A 26,306-nucleotide genomic window follows, 5' to 3' on the forward strand; every position below is an offset into this window, starting at 1 on the left:
TCTAGAACAACATTTGATACATATAAACTAGACTTTTTTCAGTTTTTTTTATAAGTGAAATTATTTAGGTATGTTAAAGTGTATGTATGTTTTAGTTCAGTCAGTTGATACTAAGCAGTTGGACAGTTAACATATGTGTATTAACAGTGAACCTATGTTAAGTTTTTTGAAATTAAGAAATATTCAATTATAGATAGAGAAATCGTTGTTTTTTATACGTTTTACTTCTAAAATAAATATAATAAGTTAGAATAAATCATGAACTTTGTCCCTAAACTCAAAGAAGGGATATGGGGGAGCTTACAACCACCCCAAGATTTGAATTTAAATATATATATACAATCTAACTACGCCCCTAGAGGCCTATAAAGGCACTTGATGGGAGGTGGGTATTTTTCTAGGACTGATTTCTCTTGGAAGAGAACCCTACCCAAAAATTGCTATAACCCTTCCCTGGACCTCTGAGAAGCCACATTGTAAAGGAGAACCATATCAGTTAGCGAGATACTTTGTTACATACAAACATAATCACAGATAGACATCTTGTTAAGGATTACTGACCATACATTAAGGACCTGTTGGGTCACTGCTTTATCAGCTGATAACAGTTGAAATTTTTAGAAGATAGGATCTCAAATGGGACCGTTGACACTTCATTAAGGGGTCACAAAAATCGTGTAAAACAGAAATTATTTTAGAAATATTCAACTTGAAAGTGTTAAAAGTAGTTGTAAAATCCAAAAAAGGGCTTTTGTGGAAATTTTTTGATTACTTGCAATATGCGTTTTTTTACACCGAAGAAGAGAAAACATAAGCACGTGATTGTTTTCTATGATATAGTCTAGGAGGGCGAAGATAATTGATGATAATTATTCTCCCAAATAAAAAATATTTAACGAAGGACCTCTAGTGTATATTTGGTTTGTCGTCCATTGTCAATTCTCTTTGTACCTTGACTTATAATAGATGATCTTATCAATTTTCTTTCAATCCTCTGATGAAGATGTTTATGCTAAAATGATTAAAATTATCTTTTATGGCGATTTTTATGCAGCTTCTCTTTCAAGTCTTTTCATCATTATTTTTTGCGTCACATGATTATAGTTATTAATATATTCTTATTATAGATGGCTTTCCGTGGATATTAAAATGAAAAATAAGATTTAAACTAGTTTTGTTAGATTTTGATTTTGATTTTAATAAATGTTGAAAATTGTCTGTAACACGATGCTATATATATGATTTTTTAGTATGGCTGATAACCATTTCTAATTTAGCGGCTTTTAACCGGTTTCGAAGCCATACTGGAAAAGCAATTAAAATATAACTTCAAAATCGTGACTACATGTGACATAGTGACATAGCACCAAAAAATGTTTTGCTGTTTTGTTGATATACTTTAAACCTCATACATACTGTACATGATTAGATTACATATTTCTGTGTAGCCATAGTAACTTAATTATCAAGTCATTTAAAAATCCCTTCATTTTTTTATAAGGTTGATATCATGATTTAAGATTATAAAATAAACTAATTGGTGATTTTGTTTCTTTCAATCATGGGGTGAAACCTCATTAGCTACCCTTTTTATCTAATTCAAACAGATTGTTGAGTCTAGTACTGCTTTGACTAAGCTGCGTGAATATATGAATAGGTGTTGCTGCTGTTTCAGATTCAAATACGAAAATTCCACTTAATTGGACGTCATTTCAACTGTGCTATAAAAACAAAACTTATCTTAAACAATATTACATCTACTCTATAATTAAGGTTTGTACAATTACATACTTCCCGCTTTCTCTCTTAATTCTTTATCTTGCTTCATCTTCTCCTCTTTCCATATAATACATATATTGTGGAGTTATGTTGCTGCGAAATATAATTGTCCTTGTTTTTTTTATTCTATTTATTAGCAAACCACTAGTGTGGCAAGAGGCACAGTAAAACTCCAGAGTCATGGGTAGGGCAATATCTATAATCTGCACATTCAATGCTAAATGCAAATTGTAAATGTAAACACAACAATTACTATATAATAGAAAAACACAGAGTGTTCCATATTTTTTATTTGCTGATTAAAATTTAAAAACTAAAATTTTACTTTTGAATTTTAAAGTTAGATAATATTATTCTTCAAGTAACTTAGAATATGTTTTAATGTTAGATAATAGAGTTACAAAATGGATTTTATTATACAAAACACCCTGTTGTACAAAAAAAATTTTAAATAATCTAAACAAACCTTGTATATTTTATTCTGTAAATAAAATAAAAATAGTAGGTATAACCATTAAGGAAATTCATAAATAAAGTTGAATAATTTTAGCATTTTTAGAGCTAAACCTTTTATAAGATTAAGAATCCTAAAAACAAGATATGCACAACCAATAGGGAAATTAAAAATATAAGGCTATAAATTATATAAGGTTGAATAATTTCAACGTTATTTTCCAAATTAACCAAAACATCCTGATACAAAAACAGTTATTCCAATGCCCCCAAACCAATCCTTTTTTATGTAAATTCTTAAAACTAGATAGGCACAACAAATAGGGAAATTTACAAACTTTTTGTGAAATTAACCAAAACACCCTGTTTAAAAAAACAGTTATCTCAATGCCCCCAAAACCAAACCTGTTTTTTATGTTAATGCTTAAAACTAGATAGGCACAACCATTTAGGAAATTAAAAAGATTGCATGAAATGTTTTTGCATAACCCCGGGGCAGATTCACCCTTGTGCTCAGGTCAAAGAGAGGAAACTAGTGTCAACATTAAAGGCTGTTTAAAAGCGAATCTTTTCTATAATAAGGGTCATTCGGTCCGTCCGACCATACGTCAATGTTTTAAGCGAAGCATCTCTATAATCATTCCTAAAAATGTATATATGTCCTTATTTAAAAAGTTTTGCAACAAATTTACTTACAATTTTGTTTAGACTAATGCATTAATATTTTGCTTATTCAATTCTTACACTGCACTCTACAAGTTTTAATGTTTGTTTGTACTACCGTTTCAGAGCTTTGCTTTTATGGATGATTATGTTCAGACTCCTAAATTAATCATCCTTGTTATTTAGGACTTTATCATAAATTTGTGTAGCCATAAGATTATTTTCATAAACTATAAGAGATGATATTTTAACAAAAGAAAACTTTTCTGCCAATTATTTATACAAAATATATTATTCTTTTTTTGCAAATTATGAGCGCTATATATATGATTTTTAATAGTGTATCTGTAATGCTATTATTCTAAAAACGCACTTTTCAAAATGAGTTGCGCAATTTTTGACCAAATATTATTAAAAAATTGAATTCGTTTTTTTATCTCATTGTATTATAGACTTGCAGTTTGCAGTAAAATGAAATATTAAATTATTTCTTTTTTTTTATTGGCACTCGCACTATAATATTAAAGGCACGTGCCAATAAAACAGAGATTAATTCTATGTTTGTGTGTTTTTTCTTTAAGAATTGTTTGTATGCTTCGATACAATAGATTCGAATCCATACTGTACAATATTTACCAATATCCTGAAAATTTTTGTGAGATCAAAGATTAATCAGTGGTTCAAAGTGTCATCTTAAATTCTTATCAACGTTTTGTCACAAGTTAAAAAATGTGTAATTATAGCTTTAATGTGAAAATTACAATTTTTGGTGTATAGTTGTGTCTTTCAAAGACCCGTATAAAGAGCTCTTTTATTGTATTAGATACGTAACTAAGCAATACATATTTTTTTAATCTTCTATTACTCTAACCTAATAACTTAATAATCTGTACAAAACAATAAAATTTGTAGGAATGTCTACTAATTTTAATTTATTTTTAACGATAAAATAATTGTTTAGATGTTATGGAATTTTAGAAAATTATTTATATGGTTATAAACCTTTAACTGTTATGTAAAGCGGCTCTTTAAATAAGACAATAATGTCCGTGCGCCCGTCGCACGCTTTCAATGCAGTCGTGGTTCTGTGGAAACGGGATTCCATTTAAAGATTTGTTCGTCGTATTTTTTGTCATCACATTTTAAGCTTAGCTACTTTACTTTAGCTTTTATGACCCTATCAAATTTAAGTATCAGTCTAGTTTCTTGGATGATGTCATCCTTGTGTTTTAACAACAACTTATCCTGCAAATTCACGAAAAATTAAATTTCCATATTGCCCTACCTTTAAATTCAATTTTAAAAAAGAGAAGCTTTCTACAGTAGGTTAGTACGTATTTACGTTAAGGATAGCTCTTATAGCTATTTTAGGCTTTTTAAAATTGTCCTATCGATTTCAAACTTTGGATCATGAGTCGTGTAAAAAAATTTTGGGTAATAAAATTGTCCTATTTATCTGATTTTTGGAGTAATAACTCCTAGGAGTTACAATATTATAAGCGAAGCATATCTATAATAAAGTTACAAAATGTATGTATGTATTAAACATTATCCTGTAATTAATCATTTTCGAAAAAAGACCTCATTTATCCAACCATCTGGAATTTTATAGATTCGCTTTTAGATGTTGTTATTCTTGTTTGTAATAAAACACCTAAATGATTAGTTTCTAGGGCAATTCAATTAAATTTAATTATTTTTATTTTTGTTAAACGTAAATCCATTGAATCTAAATCTGTTCTTATTAGAAGCGACACATTAATTTATCTAAGCAATTTTAAGACATCCTTCTTATGGCTTTAAAATAATGTTCCAGTATTTCTTTGAAACCTGTTAATGTCCACTTTATTAGAACCGGTTCTAAGTCACAATACCAGTTTTTAGTTTTTATTGTAACATCCGCGGAAAGTTCAAATGTTTTATTTTTTTGAGTATCACTTCTCTAGATGTTCACATACTTGTATTTAATTAACTTTAAAAATAAAATGGAAATAAATTGTTTTCCGCCTCTAGTAAAATATTTTTTTTATAGAAATTTCTAAAATGGGTACAATAGAAAAGGACGAAATAAGCCGGCAGAAGCTATCGCATGACATATCCAAACGGACATCCTTAAAAACCCACGTCAAGCGTGGCATAGTCATTTTCACTGTGATAAAAGTGATCATGGGACTGCAAAACATAATTTTTCAAAAGCCAACATTTGAAAATCTAGCAAACAATTTTACCCTGGAGGACATTTATGACGATAACAAGGGAGAATTTACATTGTTAGATCAGCAGCAAGTGAAATTTACGATGGAGCCCAACACTGGGTGTGTCAGGGGGGAGAGGTTTGTTGTCATGGCGCTGTCTGCCCCCAATAATGAACCCAAACGAGAAATAATCAGGTATGCTTTATTTCTTCATTCTAGAACTAGACGGTAAATTAATCTTCCTCCTTTTATATGAAAACCACTTTTTTGGGCTGACATTTTTTGGGGGGTTAAGAAAGGAGCAGAGAAGGGTTTTATTCCTGTCCTGCTTTATAGAAAACTATCGGCTGCGTCCCTTGCATCTATAGACATTGTCTAATTCCAATTCATAAGTAGTGAGTTTTTTATGAAGGTTAATCCTGATATAGACATAATTATTGCGAAGAAGGTATTTTAAGAAAAGAAAATTAATAGGAATCTCAAGGGACATTGGACGATTAATATATTTAAAGCCACAATGATAATATAGTAAATTACCCCTTTTGTGGATCAAAACTATCAGGTGTAAAGTTTGAACACTGCTAGTTAATGAACTAACCAATCTCTAATTATTAAAAGCTCCCAAAGTTGTTAACCTAGATATTATAGAAGTATTTATAAAAACTTTGGGTACAAGTATAATTTACATTCCAATTGACTTCATCTAAGAGTCAATAAAAATATATTTTGTTGTTTAGAAACTATTATGAGAAGTATCCAGATGTTAAAGTTGTATTTATGGTTGGCAAGGTAATGGATCCCTCAGCACAGGAAAAATTAGTCCAGGAACAGCTGATACACCAGGACCTTATACAAATTTCAGGTAAACTTTTTTATTAGCGCAGCTACTCTATACTTAGCAGGGACCATAAAGATTAGACAAGAGACAATAAATTAATGTACATCCCCAATGATGATAAACAAAATTATTTCTTCTGTAGATTAAATTTATTGGTCAAAAAGTTTTGAAACTTCTAGATAAAACCAACCAATGCGGATCAATAAAAGTACCAGCCCTCAGAGTTCAGAGTAAATATGTCAATGTTGCTCTGTCACTTGCCAAGGCATTTTTATAGACTATTAGTAAGGGTACCAGGTATATACAGTGGTATATCATTGGCAGATAATTTACATATACTTGGTTATGCTCCAGATTCGTGCCTTTCAGTTTTCCACCACCAGCATATAAAATACATTCGTCTACATGAAAGTTGCTTTTTCTAAGGATTCGTTCATCTTAATATTTTAGTAACTTGCTTTTTAGATCTTATCAAGATCTATGCATTTTTCAATATATTCAAAAACAATGAATATACATCTGAAGAAAAGACAATGAATAAATATTTTTTTGATTATTCACGGTGAAGTTGCAATTTAACGGGTTTTTTTATTTATATTTTATTACCATAAGAAGGGCTTGGCAGCCGCAATTTTTTGTTGTTGGCAAATAGATTTAACAAATTTTGGGGTTGTTTTCTTTCGAGCGGTTATAGTTTGGCTGTTACTTAGCAACAATTATATACTGATGTAGTTAAGTTTTCATTCATTTATGTATTATCAAGATAGAGTAGAAGGCTGCGGCTAACAATGGTGCAGCCGCCAAGCCTTGATTTTTATAAGCCAACGTCAAAAATCTAAAATTGTCTGAATATGAACTGACAATTCTATTTAACCTAATATATAAAGTAGTAAGTTTTTTTTTGTATGAAGCTTAAGATATCGATAACTATTAAATCGATTAAGCTCTTCAATTTATGGAAGTTTCAAATAGATCCAAAAAGTGGTTTTAGATTTAAGTTACATTGTAGCTGTTGAAAATGCGAACAAAATAGGTTTTTTTTAGAATTCCCTTAATCTTGTTTTTAAGTTTTGGTATATTTTAAGCTGCGTAGTTTATCAGCGCATTTATCTAAGAATTGTACAATTTGGGTGATATGGAATTCCTAAAACAATTTCTGCCTATCTTTCCAAAAGTACATGCATCTATTCTATCCAATGACTTTAGGGAAAAGATTAGGATAGTAAACAAAATAATGCCACGTCTTCCGGTCATACGCCGTCACGCGACAGGTTGGAAGGGTGACGCAAATTTCAGATCTCAGTTTTCGCTATTTGATTTACTGTTTTTCTCTATAAGATAAAGCGATGCCTGCAAGATTATTTAATTCGCTATAATATAAAAATTTTTCTCAAATCGCGAAAACTAGGAACTGAAATTTGCGTCACCCTTTCAACCTGACGCATGACGGCGAATGACCGGGAGACGTGGCATTATTTTGTCCACTATCAAAGATTAGGTAGATTAATTGAGAAGTTGCTGAAAAATCATATGTTTTTGTTACTATAGAGACATTACCAATAATAGCTGTGGCATTTGAACAGTTGCAATTGATCTTTTTTTCAGTAAATACCATATAATATCAATAACTAACTATGAAGTTCTGATTTTTATTTAGAAAGTTTTTTTTAGGTTACTAAATTATTTCATGAAAACTAATTTTATTCTTTTTAGTTTTGGATGCATACTATACCTTGTCCTACAAAACTTTAGGAAGCTTCATATGGATCAACAGGTAGACAAATTTATTAATTTAATTTTTAAACTGAGTTTGAAATAGATAGGAAGATATTCACATTCATTCATTTGCATTAGAGCTATAGCTTTGGTTTTATAAAGGTTAAATTTACGGATTTGTATATATTATTTGGAAAGCTACTCTTCGACCATCTTGGAAAGAATCTTTTTTATAAGTTGGCGCTTAATACACTAGCTTCTAAAAAGTTTCTTAATTCTGTTTAAAGATTTTATTGCAAAAATAAAAATCGACCACAACATATTTAAACTTCTAAATGTTATCAGAGATCTAAAGGGATAAGACTATGGCCGATAAATTGATGTAAATCCCAAATATTAATACACAAAATTTTCTTCTGTACAATTAGTGATTAAAACATCTTGACAGTCAACTTAATAAACCAACCAATGAAAATTCATTTAAAGTCCCCAAAGTTGTTAAGAAAACATTATTATAAAACATTGGGGACTAGCGAAATAACCAGACCATTGTACCCTATCTCTTTCTCTGAAATGTTGTGCTACTTATGAACGTTTTTGTCCTTGTTTCTAATGTTGGTATGATATTATAATGCAATGTGAAAGTTTAATTCTAGAAAATATAGGACACATACGAACAAATTAGTTAAAACAAAATCCCAAGAAATTTTGCAAAGATTATGGCAAAGCACACCTCTCTAGAAGAAAATCCTAGGTTTAACTTGTTACTATGATTTTTATTTTAGGCATTTAAAATGGCCAGTATTGTCAATTTTGTGACATCGCATCTTAAGTATCGTTTCGTCATATTTATACAGTAGCTTTTAATAGGTTATTTTAGGTTAGGTTAAGTAAATGTTAACATTTGCCCCGAAGAGGTTATTTTAGGTTAGGTAAGGTAAATGTTAACGTTTGTCCCGAAGGGTTAGAGCCTCCCGCAGGGGCTAGAAATAGGAGAAAAGCTACTGTGAAAATACTAAGAAACGCCCATTATGTTCTGAAACCGACAATACCCAAATGGCCTTATATGTAAATATTACTTTCATGACTAGTAATTTACCTAATAAAGGTAAAAGCGCAACAAAATATTTTTTCTTATTTGCATAGGTACTTTGTTATAATCATGAACAGTTAGAACTTCTAAATAATAATTTATTAATAGTCCCTTTGAGAAAATCTCGATTATTAAAATACAAAAATAAGATCATTTAAAGCCGAAAATAAGAATACTGTATGAAAATAGGAAAATGAAAAAATAATTTGTAATAAATTAGGAAGGGATGTGAAAGATTGTGAGAGGGGAGATAGGGGAAGTGGTAAAGTCATGCATTATAGTCAGGAATCTAAAGGGATAACACAATGACCGATTAATTTAAATCCTCAAAGTTGATACACAAAAGTCTCCCTTAACATTAAAATTTGTAGCTAAATTTTTAGTTAGGACACTTAATTTAATGAATCAACCAATCAAAATTTCCCAAAAGTCCCCGAAGTTGTTAGGCCAACGAATAATAAAATATTAATATGAAACTTTGGGGACTAGAGTAATAAACAGCTCAAAGTCCCCTCTCTTTATGCATTATAGTCAGGGAAGGGGAGGATAATGCCAGTTAAATTCATTTACAAATAACACTTTTCCTCCTTCCAATATTCTAGCTAACTTAGGCAGAAAAAGACAGATTTTTGTATTAAGAATTCGTGAAAAAGATTGATTCATTGTTTATTCCTGAAAATGTAATACAGAATCATATTTTATGCTAGCAATAAAACCAATTGGACTGTAAAAGTTTTGTATAGTTAAGTATATTTGGTTACTTTAACGGATACTTGCGTCTACGCCCCTAGCATCTAGGGGCTTTGTATTCAACAGGGCAGAGCGGAAGTAGAAAAATGTCTTAAAACTATCCACAAGCTTAAAATTGAAAATAAAATAGCCTAAACTATCACAGGACCAATGTGAAGCTTATCTAAAATAGAGAACCCAATAGGTTCAGTAGTTATTGGAATCTTAAGCTTCATACAAAAAAAACTTACTACTTTATATGAAAAGATTAATATGTATTTGTAGCAAAGCTACTTTATATATCAATCTTTCGGACGGACGGAAGGTTTGGTCGCTCATAGTTGCTCACATTTATCACTAGATTATATTAGGTTAGGTAATGTTGTCCTGTAAGTATAAGAGTTTAATGCTTTTTAACGTTTTTAATTTAGGGCTCGCAAAGAAATATTAAATAAAATATTGTATAGATGAATTGTATCTTATTAATTGTCTGATTATTTTAAATTTCACGTCTTGAATATTACATAACAAAAATCCCAAAGCATAGTTAATCAAATTCGTACACTTTTATCATTTCGATGATGCAAAACAATTCAAGAATACTATGAATCAAAAAAGACAAACTTGAAATTTGACAACATAAATCTTGTTTTACTATAGTATCCTTAAAATAACAAGTAATTTTATTTTTGGGGGCGAGAGACGCAGTAATAATACTTTTTTATCGGCCCTTCTGAGAATTTTTAACTCTACTTTACCCATCAAAAATTAATATTTATATAGAGGTAAAATGTTATGGTTAGTTTACTTTTAAAAACATATGGGAACAAGACAATTGATAATTAATGAATCTTCCTTCTCAATAAATCTGAAGTGTGAGATCATGCCTTTGTTAGCGCAGAAATGTAATAAAGGGGAAAAAAGGGTTGTAGATTGTAAAAACAAAGCTATTTATAGTGCCTATAAAAATGAAGTCATACAATACAAATGACCAATGATAGGTCAATACACTGACTAAACTCCTATTGGCAAGCCAGTATAAATTTTAATTGACCAATAGTACGTCAGTATGACGTCATTTTTGTAGGCACTACAAATATCTTCTCCAAAAATATAATTTGCATTTTTTCTGTAAGGCCATATTTTTTTATATTTCTGCCTTTGTAAAGATAATCAACGACCGACCCATCCAAATACATATACATATCTATAGTACAAAGTTGATTGATGTCTGTCCGTCCATCCATCCGCTGAACCGATTGGATTCTACTCTATATGGTATATACCTATTGGTCAGGGGTGGTTTTAAGCTATTTTCTTGGGGGGGGGGGGGGACACGAACGAAAACCCCCCCCCCCCTCATTTTTTTATTTATGGGGAAGTTAGTTCACATAAAACTACTGGCAGCACTAGTAGTACTTAATTTTTTTATTTCTTTTAATTACCTCTTGGGGCAAAGCCCCTAGAAGCTAGGGGCGAATCCGCTAGTATACCATAAAACAAATTGTCTGAACTCCATTTAAAAATGAGATTTTTGCATTTTTTGAACTTCTATAATGATATCTATTGAAATTGCGAATTACAACTCATCTCAGGATGACGAAGTATTTAAAAGATTTCTTTTGCTTTCTCCACTGTAGTTTTTTTTACTTGTCATGGTTTTTTTTCATTGCAAATTTTTTTGCAAAATAAGATTGTGATGATTTTAAAATAATAATTTTATGAAGATTCATTTAATTGTTTTAGATTTAATTTTTGTTTATATAAAAAAAAGCAGGATGTTTGTGTGTCTGTATGTTGTTTGTATCAAAAAATTCACTAACCGCTAAGGCGATATGGTTCTCCGTTTTAGTGAAGTTACCTAAATTTATACCGAGATGATCTGGGACATGACCAACTGTCCTTCGATGTCGGCTCTTACTATGATTCTGATGCTGAATTTAAGAAGTGTTGCAGGATTATGAGTATCATATTGCATTAAAGCATATCATTTTCGACACCTAAGGTGAATTCTTAAAAAACTTTTGCCCCACTAAAATCAGTACGGCAAACTAAAAATTTAGAGGGGATAATTTTGCCTCACTAAAATATTAGTGGGGCAAACTGATTTTATGGGGCAAAAGTTTTTTTAAGAATTCACCTAAAGACACATTTTTTCTTGTCCATTACCTATTCAATAATTAAAATCAAAATTCACACAAATTCTTCACTGTTTTGAAAATATTTTTTAGACTTGACTTTTATAAAAAAAAATTATAGCAACACATATTAATATTGTGTAAACTACAAATTTAATCAACCGTTTCATAAAATATAAACAAATTGTTAAATTAATTGTTTCATTGGTTTAGTGCGTCTACCAAAAGAAATTTTGTTAAAATTTAAAGATAAAATTTATATTTCATTATTAGAAATATTGGGTAATATTTGTATGGAATAAAAACCAAATCTTTTAAATTACAATTTATTATTGCATTTAGTTGTAAGTGAGGTATTTTTTTAATTATTAACTTTGCAACATATTATTACCATATTGAAATTATATCGATTTAATCTTTAAAAAAACTGAATTGTGTGTGTTGAATCATATAGCTCACTATTGGTTCTGTTTTATAATTGGTCTGTAAGCTGTAGCAAACAACTGGATTTATTCGAATACTTATTAGGGTTTTTAAAAATTGATGGGATGGGAGAGCCAAACTTAGTAGCAATGACGACTTTTATATTTGCCCCTTAAAAATTATTTAGAAAATATTATATTTCAGGCACTGTGGTGGTGCCACTTACATCATGAAAATTGACGATGATGTCCAGGCAAATTTTGACAATGTTCGCGCCAGTCTAGATTCCAGGTGTTTTATTTAGTGATATGCTATTTTTTATTTGGAAGTGACTGAAGCCCTAAATGCTGCCAACATTTATTCTTCATAACAGTTGTCCACGAAGTTCGTAATAATGAAAACAATCATCAATTTTATTAGTCTATTCTAAAAGGTTATTATGTTTATTGGTTTGTAAGTATGAAGATCTGTCCGTAATGCTCTTACCCTAATTTGTTCTCCATGAGGACTTTACAACAATTAATATTTGAATTAACGGGTGAATTAACTTACAGTGCCTATAAAAAATGACGTCATACAATATAAATAACGAATGATAAGCCAGTAAACATTTTAGTTTCCCAATTGTTAAATATAAACTGGCCTATGTATAGCCTTCTGTACTGTATGACGTCATTTTTGTAAGCTGCTTCTAAATTTGTTGTTCTCTCTTCGGCATGCCTTTCTTTTTAAAGCTTACAATACCACTTTTAATTAAAGAAAGTAAATGACTAAAACATGTTCAGGTTCCCCCAGGTGAACGAGAATGTGATAGCCTGCAACGCCATCATGAGAAACATGAGACCATGGAGACACAACCATACCAACACTGTCATGGGCAAGTGGAGCATAAACAAGTAAGTTTAGTTATTATTCTGTAGAAATACCATTTTATTATATATCCAATTTAAAGTTGTCTTTTACCTAAAAGTGCATGTCAAGCACTGACCTACCCCTCCCCTCCCTCTATTAAAAAAAAATTAATAGAAAGTAGGGTGTCCAGCTTATATTTTCCATACATAAGCCATTTATGAGGCCCTACCCCTGCAGGGTACCCAGTACCCATTAATACACAACATAATCAAGTCAGAAATCATTTTACAATAAAAACAGACACACAAAACAGACTTTTTGAAGAATAAAAATTGTTTATCCTCTGACTCTCTTGCTATAATGATGTGATTGTTTGTGCCTTTTCAAACACTTTCTTAGATTAAATTTGTATGAGTAGAACAAATACTATTCTATATACTCAACTTTATAAAAATCCAAAGAACAATATAAAGTAGATAGATAACTTAGTTTTACCTTAGTTTTGTCTACTTTTTTAATTTTTTAAAAACCGATCACTTAAATTAAATAATTCTTACAAAATATTTCGATTTTTCAGCTTTTGAAACCTTTTTATTATAGCAAAGACAATAATGCATTCTATATTTTTTTCCATGAAAACTTAACCTAAATATTTGGTTCCTTTTACTAGATTATTTTATATCATTTTGGCCTTTGGAACCATTGGTAGTACAGATAAGGCGTTTTTCACCAATTTACATATAAATACAATTATAGAGTAGCTTATATTATAATTAGACAAGCGTATAAACACATGTGGAAGCCAGAACCCCTGGCTTAGATCAATCAGATATTTGGGATTATTTCGGCTTAGTAAATAATTAGGCAAGCATTACTCTTTCCATGGTTTGCTTTGTGGCTCGGTAGCCGCAGTAACATCTGTTTTTAAACCGACTGATTTTGCAAATACTCAGCCACAGATGATTGATTGATAATGCCAGCGGCCTTAATGTTTAACTTCCCAGATGGACCTTCCTATATGATTGATACCGATAAGTTGCTAAAATATAAAATCAATTTCAAAAGATTTCCCTAGAGTGTATGTTAAATTAGACCAAACTATTTATATAATTTCCTTTTCTATAAACAACCACAGCCGCCACAAGGTGCACGGTTGCCGGGCCCTGGCTTTCCTGACTATACAGTTGGTCTTACAACAAAAGGATTCCTTTTGTTGTATTTATTTTCTTTTCATAATATATATGATATATGTATTTATTCAGATATATTAACCATTAACCTTATGAGGAATATTTTCAATATATATGTATGTATATACTGTACAATACTATACAATCTTTTAATAATATTAAATAAAATAAAACAAAGTTGGCAACAAAGATACAATCAAAGTTCTAAAATCAGAAGGAAGAACAAACGATAAACCTTATAGAGTGTCGGAACTAAATAAGTAGAACATTTGTAAGTTATTGCTATTGATATTGTACTTTGTTGTCCTACCCATCATTATTTTTAAAAATCAGACGAATAGGATGAACAAAACTTATAATCAAGAAAGTTAAAAATCAGCATGTTTAAAAAGAACTTTCTAGAAACGATTTTAGAGTTGCTACGCTTTTTTTGGGTTACTTATTTTTGTCTGTAAGATAAAGTATAATTTCTTCCAATATTTATATTTTATAGATAAATTTATAGTTAAATTAATATAAGGCAACAAAGAAGTCTAAAATGTATTTAAGAACCAGAAACAAGTAAAAAATATTAGGATCAACTTAAATGAAAGCACATGGAACCAACGTTTATCTACATCTGAAGTTAACGACAGTCTGATATATAAACAGATATCCTGTTACTTTAATTATATTAATTTTAGGTCTAAGATGTCCCGAAGGGTGTACCCAGACTTTTGTCCTGGTTGGCTGTATGTTACTACTCCTAAGGTACCCAAAGTTTTTCGCGATCAACTTTGAATTTGTAATTTGCCGCTATAATGAACACCAATTACGTTCATCTTTGTCAAAAGATTTCCAATAAAAAGCTTGATTTTTTTATGTGACGCGTCATTGGTTCATTCTAGCGGCTATTAGAAAATATGGCACCTATTTTTTTACGATGATTTATGTAAGAGTCTTTTTCACATAACTTATATAGCTGTTATGTCTGCTGTGTGATATAGAAGTAACATGTAAGTACATAGACCTCTAGATAAAGATCGTGCAATGCATAATTTTCATTTGTTTAAATGTAACAATCATTAGAAGAAAAATAATTTCATTGTCTCTAATTTATTTTGTTTTTATAGGTTGGACTGGGGCTGGCACATGTTGGTAAAGAATACGCAGAGGTAAATTATTTTATATATGAATAATCTATATTATCCGAGAGGCCAAAGACCAGTGATTACAAAACTGGTATTAATTTTATTATTTTTATTTTATTTGTCAAAAATCGTCTGTAATCTGATGCTATATATGATTTTTCAGTATGGCTGAGAACCGTTTCTAGTCCATCGGATATTAATCGGGTTTGAAGCCATACTGGAAATAAATTTATTTGTGTGGTTCCTAGGAACTCTAAAACATTGGTCTCTAATAATTCAAATTGTCTGTCAATATTTAAAAGCAGTTGTGGAATTTAATATAACACAGCTTTTTTCTAGGATAATGCGTGATAATTATTATCTGTATTTTCAGGAATTAAAATATGTGTCAGTTTTAGATGATATCTTTGTCACTGGATATTTAAGGTAATTTTGACTATTAAATTACATTGAATTTTTCGTCTTTTCTTTTTTTCTCCATAATATTTTCACTTGACACCTAACATATAAAATGTAGCAATGTAGATTTTCTAATAAAACTAATTATCTTATTTTATTACAGAGAAAGATTACACTGGGTAGAATTGGAACAACTTCAACCAGGTAATATTATTTCCAGTAAGGCTTCGAAACAGATTAATATCCGTTGGATCAAAACCGGTTATCCGCCATACTGAAAGTCATGTATAACAACGTTTTGCATAAAATTTCCTACGAATATTAAAATAAAAATCATAAAAATAATACCTGTTTTGTTAGATTGGGCCTTAGGCCAGTCGGGGCTAACAAAAATGGTTTTAATCTTATATTTTTATTTTAATATCCACGGATAGCTGTGTCTATAATACGATGCGAAAAATTACTATTATATTTTTTCCTATTTTCAAAAAAAATCTAGCTATCAATTTTAGAAATTCCAAAAAAAACTTAAACAATTTTGGCATTAATTCAAGTCGACATATTTAACAACAGAAATAAGAATATTGATATTTAGTATCTACAACACTATTTAAAACTTTAACTACACATATATCAAAATAGCACTGTAGTTGTACTAGGTTGATATAAACACAGCAGAAAAGACGAGGACAAGATATAGTTTATAGTAAATTGTGGTATCCCTGTGCCCAAAATAAAATCTACACACACAACTCTCAACAATCTTAAACATTACTCAAGTGTTTCAGCTTTTCAGCAAATATTTTTAGCATTTTCAAGTTATACTTCAATATTGTACCTCCTTACGGCTTGCAATCCTATTATATAAAGTAGTAAGCGTTTTTTGTCTGTCCCGAAGGATCTCGCTATCCGCTGAACCGATATTGTTCTCCTTTACAGTAAATCTTTTTATAGGTCCTTGGAAGGTTTTAAACGATTTTAGGTAGTGTGTTTTCACCCCCTCCCCCCCCCCAAAAAAAAAAATCTTTTTTTTACCTTTTTGAAACTCAAATTTAAAATGGGATAAGGTCGACTTTTCCCCCTCCTACCTTAAGTGTCCCTAGAGGCTTCTAGGGGCGTAGCCGCTAGTAAAAATATAAAAGAAATATTTAGATTTTCTACAGTTGTAAATATGCAGAAAAGGCATGGTGTAACTCTTTTAGCTAGCATTCCCTGGTTAAATTATAGCTTTAGCTATCCGTCATAGATGGAGGAACCGACCGACCCTATATGTCTACAAGTTTTGCTTTTGGAAATAATTTTATATTTCACAAATTTTTGTTCCTAAACACATAACATAAAAAATAATTTTGTTGTATTAATTGCACTCCATTGTTTCTATTTTACAACTTGACAAATTATACAAGTCTTTTGACACGATGGATACATAGATAGATAAACAGACATATAAATATGTAAAATATTATCATAACTTATTTAGTGTTTGTATTTTAAGGAATTTCCGGAAATATGTTTAAGAACTTTTTCTCAAGCTGCCCCTTCCTAGGAATTTACAAGGTAAATAGAAAAAAAATCAATTTTCATCCCCTATTTATAAAAAAGATTATAGGACACATGAACTGTAAAAGTCTCGAGGTGGGTTCCCATAAAGACAAGTATAGCTGACTCAGCTATTGGTATACATATAGCCAAACCCACGACCGTGGCTCAACGCGTAAATCATCAGCTCATTGTCGGGTAGGTGTTGAGTTCGTCGACTAATGCGCGACAGTAATATATAAAGTAGGGTGACGCCCAAAACAGTTGCAACTTTTAACAATGTACAATTAAGACTTTCAGAGAAAAGATCTTGCAATCAAAGAAAAAGTTGTCTGTTGGGTGTTTCTTAACCCAATGCCCCGGGTGTTTAGACAGAAGGCTCCCCTTAGTTACCCTTGGTAGTTGGACCTGACGCTAATGTTTCATAGACAGTAGCCTTGCTCTGACAGGATTGCTTCTATTACGAAATATCATAAAATGTAATATTAATTTTAGAACGTGTTCCACAACGACTATGTGACCAAGAAGGGTAGTGGAACTGTCAACTATGTCAACGGAAAGAAATTTTTCTTCTGTGCCTTTCTGGAATATTTTATCCTTGAAAATCTCGAGTATATACATCCTAAACTTACTATTCCTCCTATTGTAGAATATTGTGCCAGAAAACATTTTTAAAACACATTTTTTAGGATTTTGATTAAATAAAATATCTTATTAAAATAATTTGTTGACCAACAGTTAAAAATGCTCAATTAATATTAAATCTTGAACTTTAAATGCTCAATTCTTTCAAGATTTATTTTTAAACCTAAGATTGAATAGTTTATGTTTCCAAAATGCTCTTTTCATTTAATAAAGTTTTACAAATGACAAAAAATACCTAAACCTGCTGGAAATGTACTTTGAAGTAGTGTGACGTCAGTGGCGTGCGAACCGAAGGGGGCATTTGGGGCAATCGCCCCCCCCCCCCTAGCGACCAAAACGCCCCCCCCTGCCCCCCCCCTAGCCACCGCCCCCCCTGCCCCCCCCTAAATGTTGAAAAATGCCCCATTTTGCCCCCCCCTGGTCAACAAAAATGCCCCTTTTTGCCCCCTACCCTACAAAAAGCAAAAGTATCCCAGTTTCCAAAAAAAAGATCAAGAAATACTCAAAAAAAAAAAATTTGGCGCTTCGCGCCAAACAGACAGTTACTATACATTTAACCTTACCAAATTTTCTAATTAGTGTAGAAATTAAGTTATAATCTTTTTTCACTGAACATAACAAACCAGGTAATAGAAGTATTTTATTTTGTATAATATAAACTTTTTACCAAAGAAATTTTGTACATCCCCAATGATGATACACAAAATTACCCCTTATATAGATTACAATTAGTGGATGAAATGTAGGGAAACTCGACTTAATTAACCAACCAATCAAAATTCCATAATAAAAACATGTTTTTTGTAAGGGTATGTACACAAGTCCTCAAAGTTGTTGAGCCAACGAATAAGAAAATTTTATATGAAATATTGGGGACTAGTGTAATAAATAGCCCAAAAACCCCTCCCTCCCTGCATATTTGAAGAAAAAAATTTGCGCTTCGCGCCCTTCCAAATGGTTTCTGCTTTTTATCACATTGTATATTTTGTTTTTATTTCTATAAAAACATGTGTAAACAACAAATATTTAATCAAAAAGTTATTTTATATAAAAAAGAAATAGCGTTGATATTTATCTAAGCCTTTTTCTCAACACTGTATGTCTGTCTAAATGAATAACTATATATGATGTCATATTATTTTCAGGATAAGTTTATCATTTTTTTTGTGTACATACCCTTACAAAAAAACATGTTTTTTTTTATGTAAATTTTGAATTTTCATTAAAAACACTTAAAACTAACTACACTCTATATTCCTAACTTGATAAAATACGCCACTCTTGTTTTCTTTAATTGATTTTAGTTCAAAGGGGAAGTAAATATTTTTAGGTGCGCTTCACACACCGCCCTTATAAATCCTTGGAAGCACCACTTAATCAAAAATTAACAGAGTTTTAAAGTGCCATTTAAAGAGGGTAGGATATGTTGATATAACTTTTTAGCTTCTCTATAATCCACTATGGCTGTCAGTACGTAATGCTAAAGAGGAAATGTGATTTTTTCAACTGCAATTAAAGATAGAAGGCTAAAACTTAATGTTAACATTCTTATCATTAAAATTAACTATTAAAAATTCATGGAGGTCGGATGATTTTTTGTGCTTTGCTACTTAAAGATGTTGTCATCCTTGTTGTCATACAATAAAGAAATATTTAAAATCAGTTTTACAGAATAGGTTAATTTTTGGTAAATTAATTCCAAAATGAGTGTTTTTATCTCCCCCCCCCCCAAATTTTTTTAATGGGGTTATTCATCCTTCCTGCTGAGATTTTATAACATCCCCTTCCACCCATAAAAAATGTATTGTGGGGGGGGGGGGGGGAAGGTTAAATTATCTTCTGTACTTTTTTTTCGAAGATGCTTTCTAGCTCCCTTCCCTTCGGTCATTGCAGGGTGGGGAGAAGGGATGGGGGAAAAGAGATGGGGGGGAAAGAGATGGGGGGGGGGAAGAGATGGTGGATATAAATGGGAAATAGGGATGGGGGAAGGGAAGGGGAAGAAGGGATAAGGACTAGAAGGCCCATAATCAAATAATCCCACCCCTTAAAACGCCCTTATTTAAAATTAGTATATATAATCAAAATGCCCCCCCCTAAAGCAAAGTGCCCCCCCGGGGCACTTTGATTTAGGGGGGGGCAAAATTTTACAAAATCTTCAAAATGCCCCCCCCTAGACAAAGTGCTTCGCACGCCACTGTGTGACGTCTTCCTTGCTTAAATAATTGAAAGTTATGTCTGTAATAAACAAAAGTAAAAAACACCTGTAATACTTGACCTACAGAAGCTTCCATTTTGAGGTGTGTATTTATATACCAATATATCAATAGCTTTAATTATGTCGAATTGTCCCAGGATTTAAAAGTTAGGATACCTTAAGAACAGAAACCTTATGGTATCCTGTCTTTTTTATGGGAAATTTGACTCCATAATTTTTGAAGTACCTTATTTTATACATTGTATAAGATTTTATTTATCATTAAATAGTTTTATATTTAAATAGATACATACATAATGTTATATAGTTTTGTACATAGAAATTATATATTTATGAAATTTTTGTTTAAGATTAATTGTATTTAGATACTTTTACTTTCTTTAGATTTTAAATAAAACATGTGATGTTTAATATCAAAATTATATTATCTAGGTTTTAGTTTATAACAAATATATAATCTTTTAGTTACTTTAATTAATATGTTTTATTGATTATAGAAATAAATATTTTTTTTTCAATTTTAATCCTTTTTGATGGAAAACAAGAACGAAAGCCGTTAAAAGTTTTTGGGAAGATTTTCTAAAGCTTAGCTACTTGCATAGTCCGTCTGTATGTCTGACTAAGTCAATTGTGCGATTGTTCAATTATTTTCCACTCATTCCTGCATTTTCTAAATATGCCGTAGGATTATATACTTTTGCCTTTATATACTGATTTCTATCCATATTTATAGGCAGTCAAGCTTTGCATGATGGTTCCTATAGAAGTTAGGTACAAGTTAGAAAGCAAATAAACTCTATAATCGTTACCAAAAAGTCCGTACGTCCAACTTAAACATGTTGCTTTTTAACTTTTGAAATATCAAATTTTTATGTGATAAAATTATCCGATTGGTCTAATTTTTGGAATACTGAATAATAGGACTACAAAGTACATTGTTATAAGCGAAGCATTTTATAATCAAGTCCTAAAAATGTACGTAAGTATGTCTTTAAACAATGTCCTGCATTTAAGCAGTTTTTCAGCAGATTTACTTACAATATCTTGTTTCGTTCGACTTTTATACATAAATATATATATCCTGATTATTCAGTTCTGACACTATTCAAGTGCTAATGATCGTTTGTCGTACCGTTTCAGAGCTTCGATTTTATGGATGTTGTCATCCTTGTTTTCTGGATAAAACTTATGTCCTTGTTTCCTTAAAAACGTAATGTAAAATACAGAAACTTACGTCAACCTTTTCCTAAAAATCAAATATAACGATTTTCTTGACCATGTAATTGTATATACACACATGATATAAAATTATAGAATTACTTCAGTCCTAATCTTGAAGAGGAAAGTTATCTTCATTCTGTGATAATATTGTTCTCTGTTGATGATAAGTAGATAATACTGCTCTTATTACAAGCAATTAAGCAGAGTAATTCTAAATAGAACACGAATAGAAAATTTTTTTATAATCTATCATCAGATTACATTAAGATGTTACGATTTTTTATTATACTTTATCTTAACAGGATTTCTCGTTCAAGGTTTTAAATTAAAAGAATGATTCTTTAAGACTAACACTCAATTAATGTTGAAAAGTCTTGCTTACATAAAATTAATATTTAGAGTTATATTAAGAATATTAGATAGATGTAAAGTAGTGTTTGGCTAGCCATTGTGGTTTTTAAAGACAATGAATACAGTATAATTACAACACTTTATAGTGCTAGGAAGGAGCGTTTCAGAAAACAGGAATACGACAATTATATTGCTATAATAGTACACCCTATCAACATTTTTTTAAGGCATAGCCATGTCGTCAAATGGTATTGAAATAGATTTATTATCAATCTAGATGGTCTAGCAGACATAATAAATTTAGAATGTGTACATTTTAGAACCAATTATACGATCGGATTGTTTCTGCACTGTATTAACGTTGGTTCAATTAAGTTATTATCATCTTAACATTTTGCTGATTCTTTTTAAAAGATCTGGTGTTTCCTGAAATTTTATACAAATAGACTGATGTAATTCTATGGACTTACAGATCTCTAGAACCCGTACTTATCCCGGACTGGACTACAGATAAATAGCAGTAATGACGGATTGGCTCACACAAGGGAGAGTGTATTAATCTTAATATACCATCCTATTCTAGAATATAGACCAGGGATACAGGAATATGATAATGGAGGATTATATCACACAAGGAAGAGGGTATTATTCTTAATATACCATCCTACTCTAGAATATAGAATATAGACCAGGGATATAGGAATATGATAATGAAGGATTATATCACACAAGGAAGAGTGTATTATTCTTAATATACCATCCTACTCTAGAATATAGACCAGGGATACAGGAATATGATAATGAAGGATTATATCACACACGGGAGAGTGTATTAATCTTAATATACCATCCTATTCTAGAATATAGACCAGGGATACAGGAATATGATAATGAAGGATTATATCACACACGGGAGAGTGTATTAATCTTAATATACCATCCTACTCTAGAATATAGACCAGGGATACAGGAATATGATAATGAAGGATTATATCACACACGGGAGAGTGTATTAATCTTAATATACCATCCTACTCTAGAATATAGACTAGGGATACAGGAATATGATAATGAAGGATTATATCACACAAGGGAGAGTGTATTAATCTTAATATACCATCCTACTCTAGAATATAGACCAGGGATACAGGAATATGATAATGAAGGATTATATCACACAAAGAAGAGTGTATTAATCTTAATATACCATCCTACTCTAGAATATAGACCAGGGATACAGGAATATGATAATGAAGGATTATATCACACAAGAAAAAGTGTATTAATCTTAATATACCATCCTACTCTAGAATATAGACCAGGGATACAGGAATATGATAATGAAGGATTATATCACACAAAGAAGAGTGTAATTATCTTAATATACCATCCTATTCTAGAATATAGACCAGGGATACAGGAATATGATAATGAAGGATTATATCACACAAAGAAGAGTGTAATTATCTTAATATACCATCCTACACAAGTTATACCCTCAAGATTTTTTGTACATATAATAATTACTTAAAATTTACTTACCTCTTTATCCTGGTAACCACATAACAAAAATATCCCACTTTATATGATTTTATTAAATTTCTTTGAATATCAAATATCTTTACTAATTGTAATGGTAAATTGAGGATAATAAGTAGATTTATTATTTATATAGTTTCTAGACTTCTCCTATAACGTAGATTTGCATTAAGATCAAACACAAATTGTTTTTGCCATTTAAAGATCTTGGTTATCAAATGCTTTGTTAAAATTAAACTGTAACTACATCCTAATTTAGAAGTTGTAGGTCTAAGAGTATGTCTGGTAAACTGCTTGACTGGTTACTCCGCAATTTTCACAGAAGTATTGGTCACTGTAGGGCAGAAGGTAGCAAAATGGGCGGGAGGGAAATGGGTTAATCAACCCTCAAAAGTAAATTTGGCCCAAAATAATTCAAGTGTCCAATTTTTTTATTCCTTATTTTAAAACAAAAACTTTAAATTGGAGGATAGGAAAGTACAATTTCCCCATAGTATATAATATTGAGAAAAAAGCTTACGCTATATTTCTATAATATTCTATGAAGTATAAATGATATGGATATTGTCTGCTATATTATTTATGTGGAATACTTGACCTCTAATATCCAGGGATTGTTAGGGATGGCAAAATGGACGAATTCACATTCCAATGATGATAAACTAAATTACCACCTTAGGTAGATAAATTTTTTGTTATAAAACTTAGACACTGTTACGGAATCAAATTAAGATTACCTCCAGCGCTTTAAAGCTAACGAATGTCAGAACAAGTACATCAACTTTGAGACAGGAAAAAACTTACAGTCCATTGTCCCCTCCTTCTCTGGTAATATCTGATTAACACATGATATGAGTAATAAAATATTATTCTGTTATCTAATTATACATTACAGTAAGTTATAAGTAGAATGGCTACTATATAATAAAAGCATTTGTGTTTGTCCATTTATTTATCTAAATATTTATTAGTTATGTGTCTACTCTGCTTCATGTTACTTAGTTCACCAATCAGTGCATGCTTGTATATGCTTTTCCTTAAAGTTCTTGTTGAGCAATTAAACCCCTGCCTTCCTTATTTTAAATATAAAATAAAAATGAGGGGATATATACCCTATCACCCCTTATGTACAATTTATTTTAAAAACTAGAGAGATCTTTGAGTGATTAACTGGCACTTTAAGAGAAACCAGCATTTTTGTTTCTTTGCTTTTCTTTTTATGGAACTTGTTATCCTTGTTTATTTCTTGAATGAATGTAATCGTTTTGGATCTTAAACTTGTTTCCTAATATAAAGTTGTAAGTTAGGAGGGTAAAACTGTTTGTGTGTAAATTGTTGAAATCTCACAGACTTGACATAAATCTTACTTATTCAAAGCATTTTTCAATACTCACAACCACACACACCCACATCCACAAACACACACACACACTACCACACACACACACACATACATCCACACTTTTACACACACACTCACACACGCACGCATTCACACACATACACACCTGCACATAAACACTAGTATGACAATATGAAAAATATCGCAGCTAGATTAATATCAATTCGCCTAGGGTTTAACAATTTTAAAACAATTACAGATCTAAATCACTGGTTATCTGAGTGTTTGTCATCTTGATTCATGCTTTTCTGTTTGTAATTTAAGATATCTAAAACGGCTGACTGAATCACATCACGTCATACTAAAGACGCTAAAAATAGTACCTACTAAAGTAATATCATGTGTATAAAATATAAAAAAGTAGCAGAAGGCAAAATTTATTGGTCATTAAACAGGCGTACGTTATCCATAGTTGTTGATGAACCAGACGATTTAGTGAAATGTACATTAGCCCTTTCCGTTCAAGGTAATTTATATATAATGTTCATAATGTCTATACCAGCTTTTACCAACAACGAAATTTATTCGAAATCATAAAACCTTTACGTAATTTCAGCTGTCGTTAGGGACCAAACTTGGTAAAATTGACGTCCTTTACATCCCCCCCCCCCAAATATTATTTAGATTTATTTCGCTTGGATGGTGGTAATACCTTGTGTCTATACATGCAGTAGACAAACAAAATCTGTTTTTATATAGTAGACTCGCAACTAACAAACTAACACATATATTTAAATATATATTTAAGCCTCACCAGTCAAAGGCAGAAATCAGACTTTTCCACTAACAGAAATATTTCAATTCTCAAACCAAGACTAAATTGCTATTTACAGTAAAGAAATCTTTATATTGATAAAATCTTAGAAGTAATGAATTTATTATTATCTGACATGTAATAAAAGCAATACAAATTAAATTAAAAAGAACATAAATCTGTAAAACAGAAACGCTATTGTTCGGCATCCGTGCCTTCAGTTGCTATGGTTGAGTGAGGCGTACCGTAGGCATAGCTAACTGCGGCTGGTGGTGGCTGTGACGGTAGAGGTGGCTGCCGCTGAGTACAAATTTGCGGCTGAATTTGGCTTATGGTTGGTTTGGCTGCGGCTGGGGATAAATAAAAAAAAATGGTTTCTGTGGGTTGCTGTGGCTTATTTTGTGGCGAAATAAATAGTGATGCTGAGGAAAGAGCTCGGGTAACAGGTGATACCTGAATTGACATTCGGTAGCTGTGGCTTATTGGGTGACTTTGAAAGCCGCTCGAATGATAAATAAGGATTCTTTGGACCACGAAGATAGATTTGTTTCAAAAAGAAAAGCTTTACTGAAAATTTGTATTACCATTTTTACCACATTTTTAGTTTTAGAGTAATCTTTCCCTATAAATAAGGAGATAGAACTTAAAACCAATATGCTGTAGTATATTTTTATGAAAAGAATAAATTCTTATTGAGATATCAGTTTATATATCGGACAGGGAAAAAGGAAGTGAATAGTTAAAAAAGTTGAACTTGAATTTCTAAGCCAATAAAGCATAGCATCACTTTTAGTGTGGACAAACAAAATCCTTATGATAAAGTAACTGGATGTTTGTTTGTACAAAGTGATCTCGCTAACCTCTGGACCGATATGGTTCTCCTTTACAGGATAGCTTCTCATAGGTCCCGGGAAGGTTTATAACTATTTTTAAGTGGTGTAACTACCCCCCCCCCCCAAAAAAAAAAAAAATAGGGAAGATCGTACTTTTTCTTTTTGACACTAAAACAAGAGGGGTTTCAAATTGAATAGTAAAAGATATA

The 26,306-nt window shown here is 31.0% G+C and overlaps 1 protein-coding gene across 1 annotated transcript; it reads left to right on the plus strand.

The window, feature by feature from the left end:
* The first annotated feature begins 4,926 nt into the window (after window positions 1–4,926).
* On the plus strand, window positions 4,927–18,014 carry LOC145311858 (beta-1,3-galactosyltransferase 5-like). The gene is made up of 11 exons (XM_080150867.1): window positions 4,927–5,285; window positions 5,828–5,952; window positions 7,642–7,702; window positions 12,232–12,318; window positions 12,813–12,923; window positions 14,753–14,819; window positions 15,182–15,223; window positions 15,573–15,625; window positions 15,762–15,802; window positions 17,094–17,155; window positions 17,633–18,014. Exons 1-11 carry the CDS (start codon window positions 4,939–4,941, stop codon window positions 17,810–17,812), a joined length of 1,176 nt encoding a protein of 391 aa, XP_080006993.1. The 5' UTR covers window positions 4,927–4,938; the 3' UTR covers window positions 17,813–18,014.
* Window positions 18,015–26,306: the final 8,292 nt, after the last annotated feature.

Source organism: Acartia tonsa, chromosome 2 (assembly GCF_053477335.1).
Source record: "Acartia tonsa isolate MP-2025a chromosome 2, ASM5347733v1, whole genome shotgun sequence".
Lineage (NCBI taxonomy): Eukaryota > Metazoa > Arthropoda > Copepoda > Calanoida > Acartiidae > Acartia > Acartia tonsa.